The following is a 15,824-nucleotide window of genomic DNA, read 5'->3' as shown; positions in this document are numbered from 1 at the left end:
AGAGTTTAGCATGAGATGCTATAGGTATGCACTGGTGGAAAGCAGGGAGGTATTCTGTAAGCGTCCACCTAGTGGACATGTTAAGGCCCGCATTGCTTCTTCAACCTTCTTATTTTTTTTCCCGCCTTCTTTTCCTTCTCTCCCTGATCTTTTTCTCCCCACTCCCCTTTCCCTGTGCAGTGCTGTTGAGGTGTCCTCCTCTGAGAGACAGTTACGGCACTGCACTTCTCTCTTCCTCTCCTTCAAAAGTCACTACACACACACAGTGGACATGTCCATTTCGTCTGCTGCTGAAGTGCTCATTGGCTATGGCGCCTGGTTGCTGCGGACGCGCAGCCCAGCTCAGCCAATCAGAACTTCAACAGCAGGCGAAATGGACATGCCCACTAGGTGGACGCTTACAGAATACCTTCCCAGGAAAGAAATGGGACCACGGTCATTAGCAACATGCGTACATAAATAGCATTACAAAAAAATGCAGGATTTAACGTCCCGAAACTGCACAACCAAACCACAATATACAAGCGATATCGTTATTTTGTTGTTGTTGTTGTTGTTTACGCGGCCCCATCGGAATACAACCGCTGCAGTCGGGATCGAACCCACGACCTCAGCAAAGTGTATATATAAAGTCTTAAAGTCAACTGGCCCTTGCCTGCTGCAAAAACTAACTTAAAGAAAGGGAGCAAGGTACATTGAGACGTTTCTTTGCTCGACGTTCTGCCGGAGGGCTGGCCTTTATTTGTCAGAAGTGTGTACATGATCGAGGTTTCTATTCATACAGCTTTAGCGGCTGGCGGAGGCAAAACGCGCCATCAATCAGGTTTGTGGTCGCAAAACAAACGGTTAGGAAAGGGCCTACGACGATAGTTGCAAAGGTGAGTAAGAAAGAAAATTAGAAAAGAATGTAATAATTAATAAGAAAAGAAAAGAACAACATAATATTATGGAATCTTTTTACAGTAGAAACATGAAGGACAACTTTCCTAGCCCAATCGTAAAAGAGATCCTCACAAGACTAGTTCTAGAAATAAACAGTCTTGAGTTAGAAAGAAAGCACTACGTTCACTTAAATGGCACAGCAGCTATGGGCACAAAAAATGACCCTAAACCATACGCAAACATTTTCATGCACTCTGTAGAGTCTCACTTCCGCTCATCTTGCAATATAAAGCCCGCATTGTACAGGCGTTACCTCGACGACATACTCCTAATACGGACACACCCAGAAGATCAATTAGTTTGTAGGTATAACGTACAGTCTCGTCCACTCTTGGGGTGAACACGGCTCACCGTGGCCGCGCTCTGCGGGGCGCCAGTGTGTCCGGCGCGGCGGCGCATCGAAGCGAAGCGGCGCAGGCGCACACGGACCCAGGGGAGGTGCTTCGCGTCGTCTGCTACAGCGCTGGAACGCGCCCCCTCTTGCTTTGCTGTAAAGTACACTTCGCTAGACCCATGTGACTGAGTGGCGGAGGCGGCATTGCGGGAAGGCGCACTTCACTAACTGGAGCATTTTCCAGCTGGTTCCGTCTACAGCTTGTGAACAGCCTGCTTAATCAATATACACAAGCAGAAACAAGCTTCTCACCATATAAATCACTTAGCATGTTTTTTATAAGTGATGAGGGTAAAAATACAGTCATTTTTTCGCGCTCTTTATTAGGCTGGGGCGTAGAGGCGACGCTTGATAGTCGTGACAGGGACGTCACCCAGCCTGAGGCTGTTCTTAATTTCTCAAACGGTGGAGGTCGGGTTTGCTGCAGCGGCCGCAACAATGGTCACTCTTTGCTGGGCTTTACGGGGAGCATCCGAAATTCTTCTATCCTTCTTGTAAGCCTGGACGATTCTATTTACAGTTTTCAGTGGCCTTTTTGTCATCTCCGATATAACGCGTTGAGAATAGTTTTGTAGGCACAGATCTACAATGCGTCGTCTTTCTTTGTCCAGTACCCGCGACATGGCTAGTTTCCAAAGTGCACCGGGGAAATGAAATTATCCTGCACTGTTACAGCATTTTTATCGCCGAAGTGCCATGGCAACCAGCAACCAAACAAAATGCAATTCATCATGCAAGTCGACGGAAATGCGTTTAAGGAAACACCTCTGGTGGCTTTCGATTTGGCGAGTCATCCCAGAATCTTTAACTCCTGAGCGGCCAGTCACTCAGTTGAGTAGTCGTTGGATGCACCGCATCATCATATTTAGCTAAGATGGGGTAGCATGACCTCAGCAAAAAAAAAAAGAAAAAAAAAGAAGGGGGGGGGGGGGGGGCTCGGCGGTAGATCCGGCTGATGCTCATGGTCAGTTAAAAAGTAAACTGGCCCGACCACAGCAATCTGGCTTGGGCCAGGCTTAGCTTTGACAAATGGCGAGCCCGTTTGCCGACCACCGGCATGCTGTACGTGGGCAGACGACACCGGGCCGGCCTCATGGCCACCGGTTTAAATATCGTGGCCGCGTTCGTCCAACATACGGACCGGCCACTTCCCCACGACGGCAATAGCATCGCTTGCCCGCGGCAAGGGTTCCTTTGCCGTATTCATATTTGGGTTTTACCCACTCAGCCCAGCCCACCCCCGCCTACCCTCTAAAAAAAAAGAAAGAAATCAATTCCTCCTAATCTCCAAATTTATCCGATGCCCACCTCTATGGCGTAACTCAGAGGCCATGTGTCGCTTCGGGACGTATACCGCAAAATTAACAAATTATTATATGCTAGTGAGAATATGCATATGGCCCATTCCGAGGAAGTACTGAAATAAAATAGAAGCGAATAACGACTTAATTACCCGGCAAGACGTAACTTAAGCTAGAAAACAGACATGTAGATTATAGATTTTCCACTCCAATTACCTATTCGAAACGGATGGAAACAGCATTCGCATGCGGCGTGCATTGACTCCTAGGAGAATGAAAAAAAAAAAAAAGAACGTCGGCGCCACATGTTTTACTTCACCTAACCAATGTAACCAAATAATTGACCGACGATTCCTCTAAATGAGAATGCGACTTCTCGCGTCAGGTAGCCGTCAGAGGACCGGCACCGCTTCGGTGATTTTACCCAAACTGTGGCAACAAAAATGAATTTAGTTTTTTTATAGGACGTAGAAAGATGAAAAGGGGGAGTAAAATTGCCGCCAAATCAGTTGCTATGCCGGGGAGAGCACTTTCCTACATCGCGTAAAGCGCTCCATGCTCTCCTACCAGCGACATTAACGTGTCAATAAGAGAGTGCGAAACAGCTGTCAAAGCAATAGTATTGCTCTCCTTAATGGTAATATCCATGGCAAACATGATACGCGATTGAACAATCGCTCTCTAACTTTCTGCGAAATTTATAGCGGGTTTCAGTCGTTTTCTTAAGTCAATTAAGCACATTCGTTCTAGCAACAAGACATGCGCGAAACGGCGCGCTAGGCTCATCACATGATGACTCCGACCAAGAGCGCGCCTAATAGGTTTCTCGGTATGCACTACACCAAGTGCTGTGAGAGTAAAATAAAAAGGTCCCAGGTTAATAAAGAGCGCGAAAAAATTACTGTATTTTTACCCTCATCACTTATAAAAAGCATGCTAAGTGATTTATATGGTGAGAAGCTTGTTTCTGCTTGTGTATATTGATTAAGCAGGCTGTTCACAAGCTGTAGACGGAACCAGCTGGAAAATGCTCCAGTTAGTGAAGTGCGCCTTCCCGCAATGCCGCCTCCGCCACTCAGTCACATGGGTCTAGCGAAGTGTACTTTACAGCAAAGCAAGAGGGGGCGCGTTCCAGCGCTGTAGCAGACGACGCGAAGCACCTCCCCTGGGTCCGTGTGCGCCTGCGCCGCTTCGCTTCGATGCGCCGCCGCGCCGGACACACTGGCGCCCCGCAGAGCGCGGCCACGGTGGGCCGTGTTCACCCCAAGAGTGGACGAGACTGTACATGTGTTTACGTGATTACACTGCGTAAACAAAAGCAAACACAGATCTACAACAGGAACTTGTTGTATCAGAAACGTTGCGAGGCGAGAAGCAGCAGCGATTTCCGACGCTATACACGACGAGTGAGTCCAACCCTTCTTCCAAGATCGAAACTTGCCAAGCGGCCGTCAGAGACGCTAGCTGTGGTCACGGACACCGCGCGCGTTCGACGTGAACGCGGAGAAACGCGGACGGCGTCGGCAGTAGGTCTGTCTTATATTTCGGCACGTCGCCTCGTGGGTGGTTGCCAGAAGTTAAATTTATCCAATATGTTAACTCAGCCCACCCGAACGTGTTGCTTATCACGAACGTTTACAAAAAACCCCACCGTGCGACAGCAGTATCTACACTTTAAAGGCTGCCACCCACGATACCGCAAAACCGGAATTCCTTACTCTCAGGCACTCAGGTTTAAAGGAATACGCTCCCACTCTGAAGATTTTAGAGACAATGACCAGCCGCATACGAAGCAATTTAATGAAACAACAATATCCCCCGGAAATGATTCACGACGCGATTAATAAAGCGACAGCACGAGATTGCGACGACCTACTTTGCCGAAACAAAAGTAAACCAGATGACACTAATCGGGCAAAGCTTCTACTGTCATTTGCGGACCGTCCTCCTTACGTAAACCGAATCCTGCAAAAACAAATCAAGATCGTTCAACGAACTCTTAAAATAATCACGATCCCACCACGCGTCGGATACCGTAGACCTAAAGATATCAGGGACTACCTGCTTCACTCAGAAACAGCAGACACACCATGGCTAGGTTGTCAACCATGCGGGAAAAGCAGCTGTGAAGTCCGCAAACAAGCGTAAAACTACATACAGTTCGAAATGCAAATTTGTCTACGCTATTGGCGGCAACCTTATGTGCGACTCCACTAATGTGGTATATTTTATCGAATGCGCCGTTTGCAAGAAATCGTACATCGGCCAGACTGAGACCCTTCGCTATATATATATATATATATATATATATATATATATATATATATATATATTAACAATACGTTCTTTACGCATTGAAGCACAGAAGTAGCTGGAACACCCATGTATTCCGTCCCACACTTTGGAAGATATTTCGAAACTAGTGCCATCCTGGAAATTAACTTCAAGTGCATACGTGTTGCAAGCTCACCGGCTATACTATTCGTAAATTACTATATGTGCAACAAAGTAATTAATTAAGAAGTTCTCGTTAATTCTCATTGATTAGTTGAATATGTGCTTCGATTTCTCGTCCCAGTCAAGTCCGCCTCTTCCCATAATCCAGCTTAATGACAAGAATTATGCTATCTGCCACAGGCGATGTTTAAAAATTTCGTAGGCCTTAAAAATAATCACCCCCTATTTATTAAAATTGTCATCCCTATTATGCAAGCCGCCTGTATGAGGATGCGCACTGGAGCGTTACGAAAATGATGTACCCACAAGAATGATTCAGGAAACGCCCGATAAGCCATTGGTTACGCGTCCGTACACACGTTCCCACGTGTTTTGAACCGCACTAACCCACCACAGATACAAACGCAGACAACACCTCAACAACTGCTTCACAGAAACATTGCACCTCAGCCTTATATTTGTCTCTGGATTTGACAAACTTTTATAACTATCTAGAGATTCTCAGAAACTGCTTTGTCGTTTTTTGAGTGGTGCTGTCAAAAGCGTTCTAGCAAGTGGGAAAGCTGCAATCTGTGCAACTAATAGGCTTCTCACACTCGTACATCCCACGCCGTACCTTAGCCGAGGGTTCGATCCCGGCCGCATTCCAATGCGAGGAATGCCAGAACGCTCGTGTATTGTGTACCCACCGTCGTACCGCGGCATTGGGTGCGCGTTAAAGAACTCAGAGTGGTCAAAATAAATCCGGAGTCCCCCACTACGGCGTGCCTCATAATCAAATCGGGGTTTTCGCACGTACGTAAAATCCCAGAGAATTCGATTTTCTTTTCTTGCCCTTTTGATGGTCGGGAAGAAAACTCATTAAAAGTTTGTGCACAGATTGCCAACCTGTTGTGACTTCATGGGGAAAAATGGCATTGCGCCATAACGTCTGTCACGATGAATGTCGTTGTCGTAGCTGTGCTTAATAATTCTGGCGCATACCCACAGTGAAGGATTGGTCTTGAATCAGGTGGTTAAGAGAAACGGACAAGAGGGGAAATAAAAAAAAATGGAAATTGGCAATTATAGATGAAAAGCGCCGTGTGCGGGAAGGAGTACAAGCAAAACAATTGCTACACCAAACGCAAAATTTAAACATGAACAATCAATTTAGCAGGGCAATTCATCGAATTCACTAAGAAAATTTCGAACTGCCAAACAAACATTTATGTCGCTGAAACCAACAATAGAAGCTCGAAAAGACAAAACCACGGGCATGGACGAATTTATACCAACACTGCGTGCACAGTTGTATGAGCACAGTGAGAGAAGCAGTCCGGCCTGTGTTCATAGAAATTTTGCGTTGGAATACGACAGCGTAGCCTCGTGAAGGACACTTCCATTTTCCGTGTCTCGCAATATAACAGATGCTAGTAATCCGTGGAGTTAGTCTGTGTGGGGTCTATAGCATGAAAACGGAGCAGCCATGGCATCAGCAGACAAAGGGCAACATGGAGGAATCGGGCCGCCTATGCAAACCTTGGCTAAGGAATTTACAATTTTATTTAAATATATATTCCTTTGTGGCCAGGTATCCAAAGAAAATGGACGCTTCTCAATATACTGGATACCAATGAATGAAACGTCATCGGAACTTCACCAGAGCAGTTATAAACGTGATGAACACAAGGAGTCGTCGATTATCACGGCTGATATAATTGCGGATTTCATTCGCTTAGGGACAGCACCACCGCCGTGAATTAAGCTGAGAAAATAGGCATGAAATCGGGCAGCCGCAGAGAAAAAGTCCAGTCTAGTCTTGGTCAAAAAATGCCAACACCAGACTTTTCTACATACTGTAAAGCATCTGTCGCAATGAAGTGTTTGTCGGAAGCCGCCAGATCGCTTTGTAGTAAACCATCTAGAAATACCATGCGGAAATAATTTTGTGTTAATAGGAAAAACGTAAGCAAATTGCATATTAATGAAATGAGAAATGTCGCGAATCAGGTATATCGTCTCAGCGGTGACTCATAAATTGTCAAGAATGTTTGCACAGTCAAAAGGCGGAACCTGCGCGAAAGAGAATGAACTCTCGAGTCTGGATAAAGAACAACATTTGCAACAGTTTTAGAAAGCCTTGAGCACAGTTCTCGTTCAAAGAGAATAAGTGGACGGACCTTGCAGGCTGGCGCACCAGACAAGTGCGCAATCAAGTTCCAACACCGGACGAACGTACATGCGATATATCATGGCGAGGGCATCTCTAATTGTCAACCGCATGTGGACCTTTTCCGGTTATGTAGCCTATGTGCTGGCACCAGATGAGAGAGTCATCCTAAATCAATCTTAAGTATTTAATATACTTGTGTTCCTTCATGATGGTAAGACAGTAAAACATGATCTGTGTCATTTAACGGGACAGCGAGAACGGCGCATTTATTGGCATGCATTGAGTAAAAGATTATTACTATACCACCAGTTACCCATTGCGTCTTTCGTATAATGTGTGCATATAGTCTGCGAATGCAAAACACGCAATATAATTTGCGTAAACATAAGTAGTTATTTCTCGATGATGAGGAATTGTTGTCAAAAACGTTAAGCAACACTGGAATAAAGAATTGATCCTTGCAGTACTCCTCTCGTTTGTTTATATCTAGAAGAATAAATTCCGCTTTTGTGGCAATAAAACTCTGTGTCCCCGGAGAATTTCTAAACACACGCTACTGTACATCCAGGACAACCATAGCTAGGCTTTCAAAGGATTCTAACAAAACAGCACGTTCCACAGTACCACGTGTTTTAAGAATATCTAGTATCACTAGAGCAGCATATATATGCTTATGAAGTTCAGTTCTTACCACGTGGGGTTCTTTAACGTGCACCTAAACAGAAGTACATGAGTGTTTTTTTTTTTTTTTTTTCGTTCTCATTGAATTCCGCGACCTGGTTTGGACCCGTGAGCCCGAGTTCAGCAGCGCAACGCCATATCCACTATGCAGCCACTAATTGAGCTACCACGCCGGGTTTTTTTTTTTTATTATTTTATTATTATTATTTTTTTTTTTTTTTTACAGTGACGCTGTTAATTTAAAGGCTATTTCCTATCGTGTCCGCGTGTAGAAAAATATTTCCAAAATAGTACAATGCCGGGCCGTCCTAGTGATGAAAAACTATATGCGCAAAAATACACTCCAGAGATACATACTACTTGAAGTACAAGAAAAGTATTTGTTCTCCAAAAGGAACCGTACAATAACATAGTAGAATGAAAGCCGACACTGCGGCCGCAGTCACCGAGCGGCATTAAAAATAAACAAAATTAAATAAAGAAGAGAAAGAAAGGCACCTATTCCAAAGGTATAAATACATGTCATATCCAATTATAAACACCATTTGAGCGGTCTGATCGTAAACAGCAGCGCGCGAAGCCCCCGCCGAGCAGAATCGCCAACAGTTCCCAACGGAGCGACCTTGATGCGGCCCAATTCACTTCGATCGCAGCGCCGCCGCAGTATTTTTCGTCGTCGCGCGCCTCACTGCAAAGCATGCGCCGCCCCAGCCGCTCGTCCCACTCAACCATATTCTAGTACACTCTAGTTAAAATCTTTCTTCTATCCTCTGTCTTGCAGTGGAAAAAAAAAGTTACGTGGCGTTTGCTTAGCAATGGCGAAGACTGCCGTCAGGACTCCCGAGGAAGAAGCCGCTCGACAGGAGCGCCGCCGAGAAGCTGCTCGTCAGCGGATGCGGCGACAGAGATCCGATCCTGAAGCGAGAGCTAGGGAAGTTGAAGCAAGGCGTCGCAAGAGGGGAGAAGACTCTGAAACTCGCGAACGCGGCCGATTGAATTCTGCGAGATACTACGCAGAACACCGTGAAGAAGTTCTGAGCGATAGCAAACGGAAGAGGCTGGACGATCCTGGGTTGCGTGTGCTCAGGAACTTTCGCCAGATGCAACGACTCGGGACTGACGGTGCTGGTGGGCTATTTAAACGTGAGTTTCTCGACGTAGAATTTGGCCACAGCTGTAAAGTTTGTGACAGACTATGGTTTAGTAATAAGCTTTACAAGATTTACAAGACTTGTCACGCAAGTGCTCTTGGCACAGATGATTCATGTAATGTGGAAGTGCCATGTGTGGGATGTCATTCTCTGCAGGCAGGAGACTCCAGGAAGTCTTGCGTGACAAGTGCAGCACTTGTATTAAGATCACTGATGCTTTAACTTTGAAGGCACTGTATACTTTTCCTTACCCGGATATTTGGAGGCTGCCTTACACGATGAGACAATGCCTGCTATGTGCGTTCCAAACTGTTTTAATTGTCTGGAAAGATCTTTCTCATGATTCAGGCCATGTATGAAGACTGTGGGATTAGATACATACTTCGCGGTTTCGAGAAACAAACTACCATTCAGAAATTTTCTTTACCAGACTATTGAACATAATCTTAGTTTTATATGCATGTTAATCTACAAAGTATCCATACACTTTCCCGGTTAGGATCTGTTGCAAGTCGTCTCCAATGTTGCTGAACTGGAGAATGTCATCTACAAGCCGCAGGGTAGCAACATATTACCAGTCGATCATTACCCCTAATCCTCCCCCACCTAGCGTGTTTGATACTTCTGGCAAACAAGCTTTTTATGCGAAGCATATTACTAGAGCTCAACCCAGCTCCTCAGGCGCGGCGGTGTCGCCTTCAATGACCTTTAGTGACCCCATGCCATACCACGTGACACCGTGACGTCACGACAGAGGAGAAACGGGGCTCCAACTCGCGCCGTCGCTCGCGGCGTCGCGGCGGTGTATAAGCAGCTGCGCTTGCCTCTGCTAGACACTCACGAGGTGAGATGCCTCCTGGAGACAGAGCTGCTCGTTGGAATGAGAAGCGAAGGTTGCGGCGTGCTACAGAGACTGATGAAGAGCGGGAAGAACGTCTGGCCAAGCAACGTGCTCAGTATGCGGCTCGGCGACAACGTTCTATCACTGGAGAAGAGAGTGCTTCCACTAGTTTGGCCAGTGAGTCTGACAGTACTTCTACTAGTTCGGAGCGCTGGAATGCTACCAAACGAATGAGACGTGCCCGTGAAACTTCTGAAGAGCGACTGCAACGACTTGAGAAAGAACGGCCAATCCGAGAAAGGCAAAACGAGAAGCGGAGGAAACGACGTGCCGAAGAGGCGGGTAGCCGTCTACAATTCAGCGAGGCAGTTGCAGAAGAACGTCGTGCGGAACATGCCACAAGAGTGGGCGAATTCGAGTCTGCAACGCGTGAGTTTACCAGACGTTTCGTTAACAATCCGTTTGGTTATGCGTGTTCGGTGTGTGATCGACTATGGCATAAGGACAAGCTTACACCAGTGTCTGAAATGATGTTTCCGACTTTAAACCTAGCTTATCCGGAGTGGGACAGAGAGACTTTAGCCAGTGCTGTGCTGTGCAACACGTGTAAGGGTAGCCTCAGAGAGCAAAAGATTCCCCTCTACAGTGTTTCCAACGGTTACACGTACCCGCCGATGCCGGAGGGATTGCCGCGTTTGAATCCGGTTGCCGAGAGACTGTTGTCGCCGCGCATACCATTTGTGCAAATCCGCAGGTTAATGAACTGGAAGAACGGACAGTATGGCATCAAGGGGCATATCGTGAACGTACCAGTGGGCACTGACCAGATGTTGAAACTGTTGCCTAGAGATGTGGACGACCAGCAGCAGATACTAGTGAACATAAAGAGACGCCGCATCGATAGGGGAGTGTATCTGGCACAAACTAAGAGTCATAGCTTTACGGATCACAAGAGTGTGTTTATTGGTTTGCAAAAAATAAATGATGATTTGCAGTGATTTACTGGTTCTGTGTTAATCAATAGAGACCAAGTATAACCGAGAACACCCATGCCTTACCGAGATTAGTCGAGAACACCAAGTATAACCGAGCATAACCATGCCTTACCGAGATTAGCCGAGAAAGACCAAGTTTAACCGAGAACAGCCATGCCTTACCGAGATTAGCCGACAAAGACCGAGTATAACCGAGAACAGCCATGCCTTACCAACTTTAGCCACCAATATGCTTCGCATCTGACTAGGCTTAACCAAGCTAAGCCTCAGCCACATTTTTTTTAGTGTCTGTAGATTTGAAACCTGGTGAGGGGCCCTGTGGCAGGAAAGGCTTGTGGGCTTTTATTTGAATCTTTAGCTGTATTCACGCTTTACATTAGTGCATTACTTTGCAAGCACAGATGTCACCATATTGTCTCTGCATTGCACTTGTCTGTTTGTAATGCTCAAACCTGGTGTGGGGCCCCTTAACCTTAACCATGCCTTGGACGAGTTGGTTCGTCCATGTAATTCTGGTAAAGAGGGCCAGTGATGTGCTCAGCTCGTTGACGATGCTTTTCATTCTTTTGCAACTTTCATCTTCGCCTCAGCAGTACATCTTATTTCCTGTCATTTTCTTGTGTAGTGCACTTTTGTAATGAATCGGGTGAAATTTTCTTAATGAACCGTTGATATGTTGTCTACAAGTTACCTTGCAGCGAAAAATTGGGCCATCTTTAGTCTGATTTCAAGATGGTGGCATGGTACAGAAGTGCTAAAGGGACACACCAAAGATAAAATTAAGTTGAGCCAGTGTTAGTAAAGAACCTTCCCACAACGCCAAAATAGCCACTCTCACGATGAGAGGAGACTTACTAAGCCGCAAAGGGTGCAAGAACGAAAGGCTGGTGGGGACGATGCCTTAAAATTTCCACACCAGCTTGGCTTGACGTCATGTATTTTTATGCCGTCTACTCGATCTTAGGTAATGTTTTATCACTATTGATGGACAACATTGTATTCAAAGGGCAGGGAGCGAAAGCCTGACCTTGGAGAGTTTTCAGTATATTTCACAACGGCCAAATCCGTGGGAAATAATTTGAAATCACCGACATCACACTGACATATGGCGCTCAGGTTCCGATGCAAAATTAAAAAGTATGGAGGTTTAGCCTTCATTTTTTTGTTCTTCTAGTAAACCACCTCCTGCCACAGAATTAAGAAAAACAGAGTTTGGAACGAATGCTTAATCAGTTTCAGCTGGTTTAGTGTTTCTTTAAGTGTCCTTTATTGTCCCTTTAAGGGGCACAAGGTGGACAGCAAGCAGATATCATTGTGGAGATTAATCATAAGGATTGAAGTTGCTGAGGTCATGTTATACGTTATGCGTAGACTAGAGACGTAAAATTTCATAAAATTTTGAGGGGGTGAAAGAAAACTGGTTCCTTTCATATTTTTTTTTTTCAGAAAAATATGAAAAATTGAAAGAAGATGATTGTTGCCAAAGCTATGAAAAACCAGACACATTTATTTCTCTAACATTGAAAAGAATATGTTACATTATTGCATCACAAAAGGCCCAACAGAGCTTCTGGGTTCAAAATCTTGGCACAGTTTCATGTCGAGGCGTTGATTTCACATGAAAACGTCAAGACCGACATTTGTATCAATTTGTGTCCAATTCATTTCCGCTTGGTGCATCAACGTTTTGCTGTTAAATGCACCAACCGTTCCGGACATTAAGGTTCAAGTGCACGTACACAAGTTTTTGCACGCGATCCCCTGGGACTCTGTTGCTAGCTTGGTGCGCACATTTCAAAACTCGAGTGCGTTTCTTTCACATGTTTCTTTCGCAAGATATGCGCTAAAGCTAACAGAATTTTGGGTTTTTACGTTGTCATCTACACCTTTCCCCATCTACCATCCATTGACAGGCCTACCAAACTTTTGTACGCCCTCAACTGGAATATGCTTCATCAATCTGGTCTCCTCATCAACAATACTTAATAGACAAATTGGAATCCATCTGAAATTGTGCTGCCCACTTTATGACTTCTAATTACAGTCGTCAATCTAGCTTTACCCAAATTAAACGCAATGTTCCCCTTCCGGACTTTGAGTTCCACTGCTCTGTTGCCCTTCTATGCCTCTTTCATAAATACTACTAATACCATCTCGACCGGGTGAGGTGGGTCTTCACTGCAAGAACCAGTGAACGACAACGGAGCCAAGCATTGTGATGATGAAAAAAAAGTAGAAGAGATTGTATTCACTTTGTTGGTACATGGTTGTGACTCTTATTCGAGTCTCGAGCGGTTATTATTATCACGGGGGCCAGGACGGCCTTAAATAAACCCTTGCGGTCATCACTATCTTCTTGGGGAGCCTGTGGAAGTATTAATGCTTTCGTCAGGTTCTGCCATCGACGACCTCCTGCCCTTTGGGTTTTCTTCTCTTCGTCCATCCCTTTGTGTCAGCTCCGGGAATAAAAGGGGTGATACTGTTTCGGAAAAGAGGGCAATTATGTCGACATGGGGACGCTCGCTTGAACACTTCTCACATTTGACAGGTCAATGTCCAGGGTTATCGTAACCGCCTTTTGTGGGACGAGGCATATCATCTTGTCATGGGAACGTACATCTGAATGTCTCTCACACTTGTTATCGTAACAGCCTTTTGTGGGACGAGGCATATCATCTTGTCATGGAAACGTACACCTGAATGTCTCTCACACTTGACAGGTCAATCATAACACTACTATAACTGGTGGCCCAGCCATTTGTCGCTTGAAATTCCTTCTCACACATATACTCGACTTCATGATCATCTGTTTCAGGTGCGTCTTTGGCCGCACCCAGTCATTCAATAACTCTGCATTGCCGTGCCCCATCGCACTATCGAATAGCCTTCCAAATGATAGTTTCATTAAAAGATCCTGCCAAATTTCGTGAGCAGTTGCAACTTCACATGTTCTTTTGACTATGTTTTATGACTTTGTATCGTATTCGCCTTTGTATTGTTTTACGACTTTGTATTGTGTTGTATTTCCTTGACTTTGTATTTTCTTTTTTTCCATGTTTACCAGTGTTCAATTTTTCCTTCCAATGCACAAATTTATTTGTTTTTCCTACTTTGTAGTTCCCTTTCTGCATTAATTATTGTCATTTTTCTGTAACCCCCTACTCAATGCTCCTCCGAGCCTGAAGGGTAAATTGAGTAAATAAATAAATAAACATGCCGCAGAAGAAGGGTGAATCTGCAGTACACGACGGGCAAGGAGGCTCAAGGGTTGGTATAAGCAAAGTCCTTGCCCCCCACGGGGATGGGTCCAGGTGCTTCGCAGACTCCCAAACTCCTTCTTTTGACCAAACATTCAGCTATGTCGAAAGGAGTCACATCGCAACAGCAGAATTTTGCAGAGAAGGTCTTTTTCTTTTTCTTTCTTCAGTTATATCCTGGTTTGAAAAAGACAAAATAAAATACTTTTTTTTTTCTGAAAATTTCAATGTTTTTTTCAACCACTTGCATCTCTAGTGTAGACCAGCTGACTAAGGGTCTGTTAGCATAACAGAATGGGTGCCAAAAGAAGGGAAATGCAGTCACGGATGACAGAGCATTACGGGCAGCTATGAAAAGCAGATTTTAAAGCGCAGAATAAATGCTGCCTGAAGCAGGACAGGTTTAAATAGGGATCTGTGGGACAAGCCATCATTGTGCAGTGGACCTAGACTGACGATGGGGACTTTAATCTGGAGTGACAATACAGATCATATCATAGAACAAAAGTGAGTGCATTGCTCTTGCGAACAATAGGAAATTGCAGTCGTGTTTATATTTCGTTTGTGAAATCAATAGTTCGGCAAGAACTTGTCTGGTCAGGATTGCTCATAGTCAAAGGTGAAATGGACTCCAACCAAAGACATAAAGGAATATTATACACAACACCTGGGTACTTTTGGAAGCTTGTCTTTGATGTTTACAAGCACGTCATTGAGCTTTTTCGCTGGCACACGTGCAACGTGTGCACCAAAGAACGAAGTATGTGGCCTAAGGCCTCGCTGGTACAGGGAGCAAGGCTTGTACAGAAGCAAGGGTAGCACGGGGGCCTTGTTGCGAACATGGCCCCCATGGGAGCTGAAACATCTTCTGCTCTTTTCTTTTTTTATGTTTTTGCTCAGCGCGTCCGTTTTACCTTTGACTATATTTCGTTTGATTCAACATTTGACTATATGTTTGACTATATTTCATTTGATTCAATGTGCGCTGCCGGGGCTCTGTAGTTTCTGCTTTGGTGTTCAGATAATGCTGGAAGAATTTTAAATGACCGTAGTAAAGATGTGATACCTTAACTTCCCGCAACACATAATTGCAAAGAGATGTGAGAAGACAAGTGAGCGGCCACTTTCAATGTGGCAGTGGCAGTGTATAGAAATATCATTGCGTGTGCAGCATTTCCATAAAAAAGTTCCAGTGACGAAAGAGAAATTAATAAGCTTAGAAAAATAGTTAAAAGTTAACTTGGACAGCATACACTATCCAGATACAAGATAAAATTTTATTCATAAGGCCCACACTCCTTCAGTAAGAAAAAGAGAAGGTGGGGATGTTAACCTGAAAAGCATCTGGTTGGCTGCCCTACTCTGGGAGAAGGGGAAATAGAAAGATGAGAGAGGAGAAGGAAATACGCTTTCACATTAGGCAAGGGCTTCGGGGGAGGGTGTGCTGGTATTTTTCTCCTTCCATTGTTTTCAATAACTTGCCCAATTTCTTTTTCTGGTAGCATCGCAGGCAGGTGCCTTTCGGTATCAGAGCGCGGACGAGTCGAAGGCAAAGAAACACCATGCTCGAGCGGTGCAGGCAAAGCCTCGTGTGAGGCCAATAGGTAAGCAGACATTTGACAGCGAAGCTGTTCGTGTGACTAGAAGAGT

General features: G+C 45.0%; 1 protein-coding gene and 1 long non-coding RNA gene across 24 annotated transcripts in view; one reads left to right on the top strand and one right to left on the bottom strand.

Moving 5' to 3' along the window:
• Positions 1-15,824, top strand: part of LOC126540575 (uncharacterized) — an 80,070-nt gene that overhangs the window by 36,621 nt on the left and 27,625 nt on the right. For 4 of the 23 annotated variants that reach the window (XR_008614551.2, XM_072286566.1, XM_055076129.2 and 1 more), the window contains exons 1-2: positions 9,656-10,351; positions 15,677-15,778. Coding sequence is in view for 10 of the 23 variants with exons in the window: in XM_072286566.1 (XP_072142667.1) it covers positions 9,931-10,351; positions 15,677-15,778 (523 nt within the window). In the remaining 13 variants the exon portion in view is untranslated. The other 19 variants (XR_011892851.1, XR_011892850.1, XR_011892848.1 and 16 more) reach the window with 13 other exon arrangements.
• LOC129387288 (uncharacterized) overlaps positions 1-15,824 on the bottom strand; it is a 51,988-nt gene that overhangs the window by 14,361 nt on the left and 21,803 nt on the right. The gene's annotated exons all lie outside the window — the stretch shown is intronic.

This window comes from Dermacentor andersoni, chromosome 2 (genome assembly GCF_023375885.2).
Source record: "Dermacentor andersoni chromosome 2, qqDerAnde1_hic_scaffold, whole genome shotgun sequence".
NCBI classification, from domain to species: domain Eukaryota; kingdom Metazoa; phylum Arthropoda; class Arachnida; order Ixodida; family Ixodidae; genus Dermacentor; species Dermacentor andersoni.
Note: the sequence above shows the minus strand (reverse complement) of the source record. Positions and strands in the feature narration are given on the sequence as shown.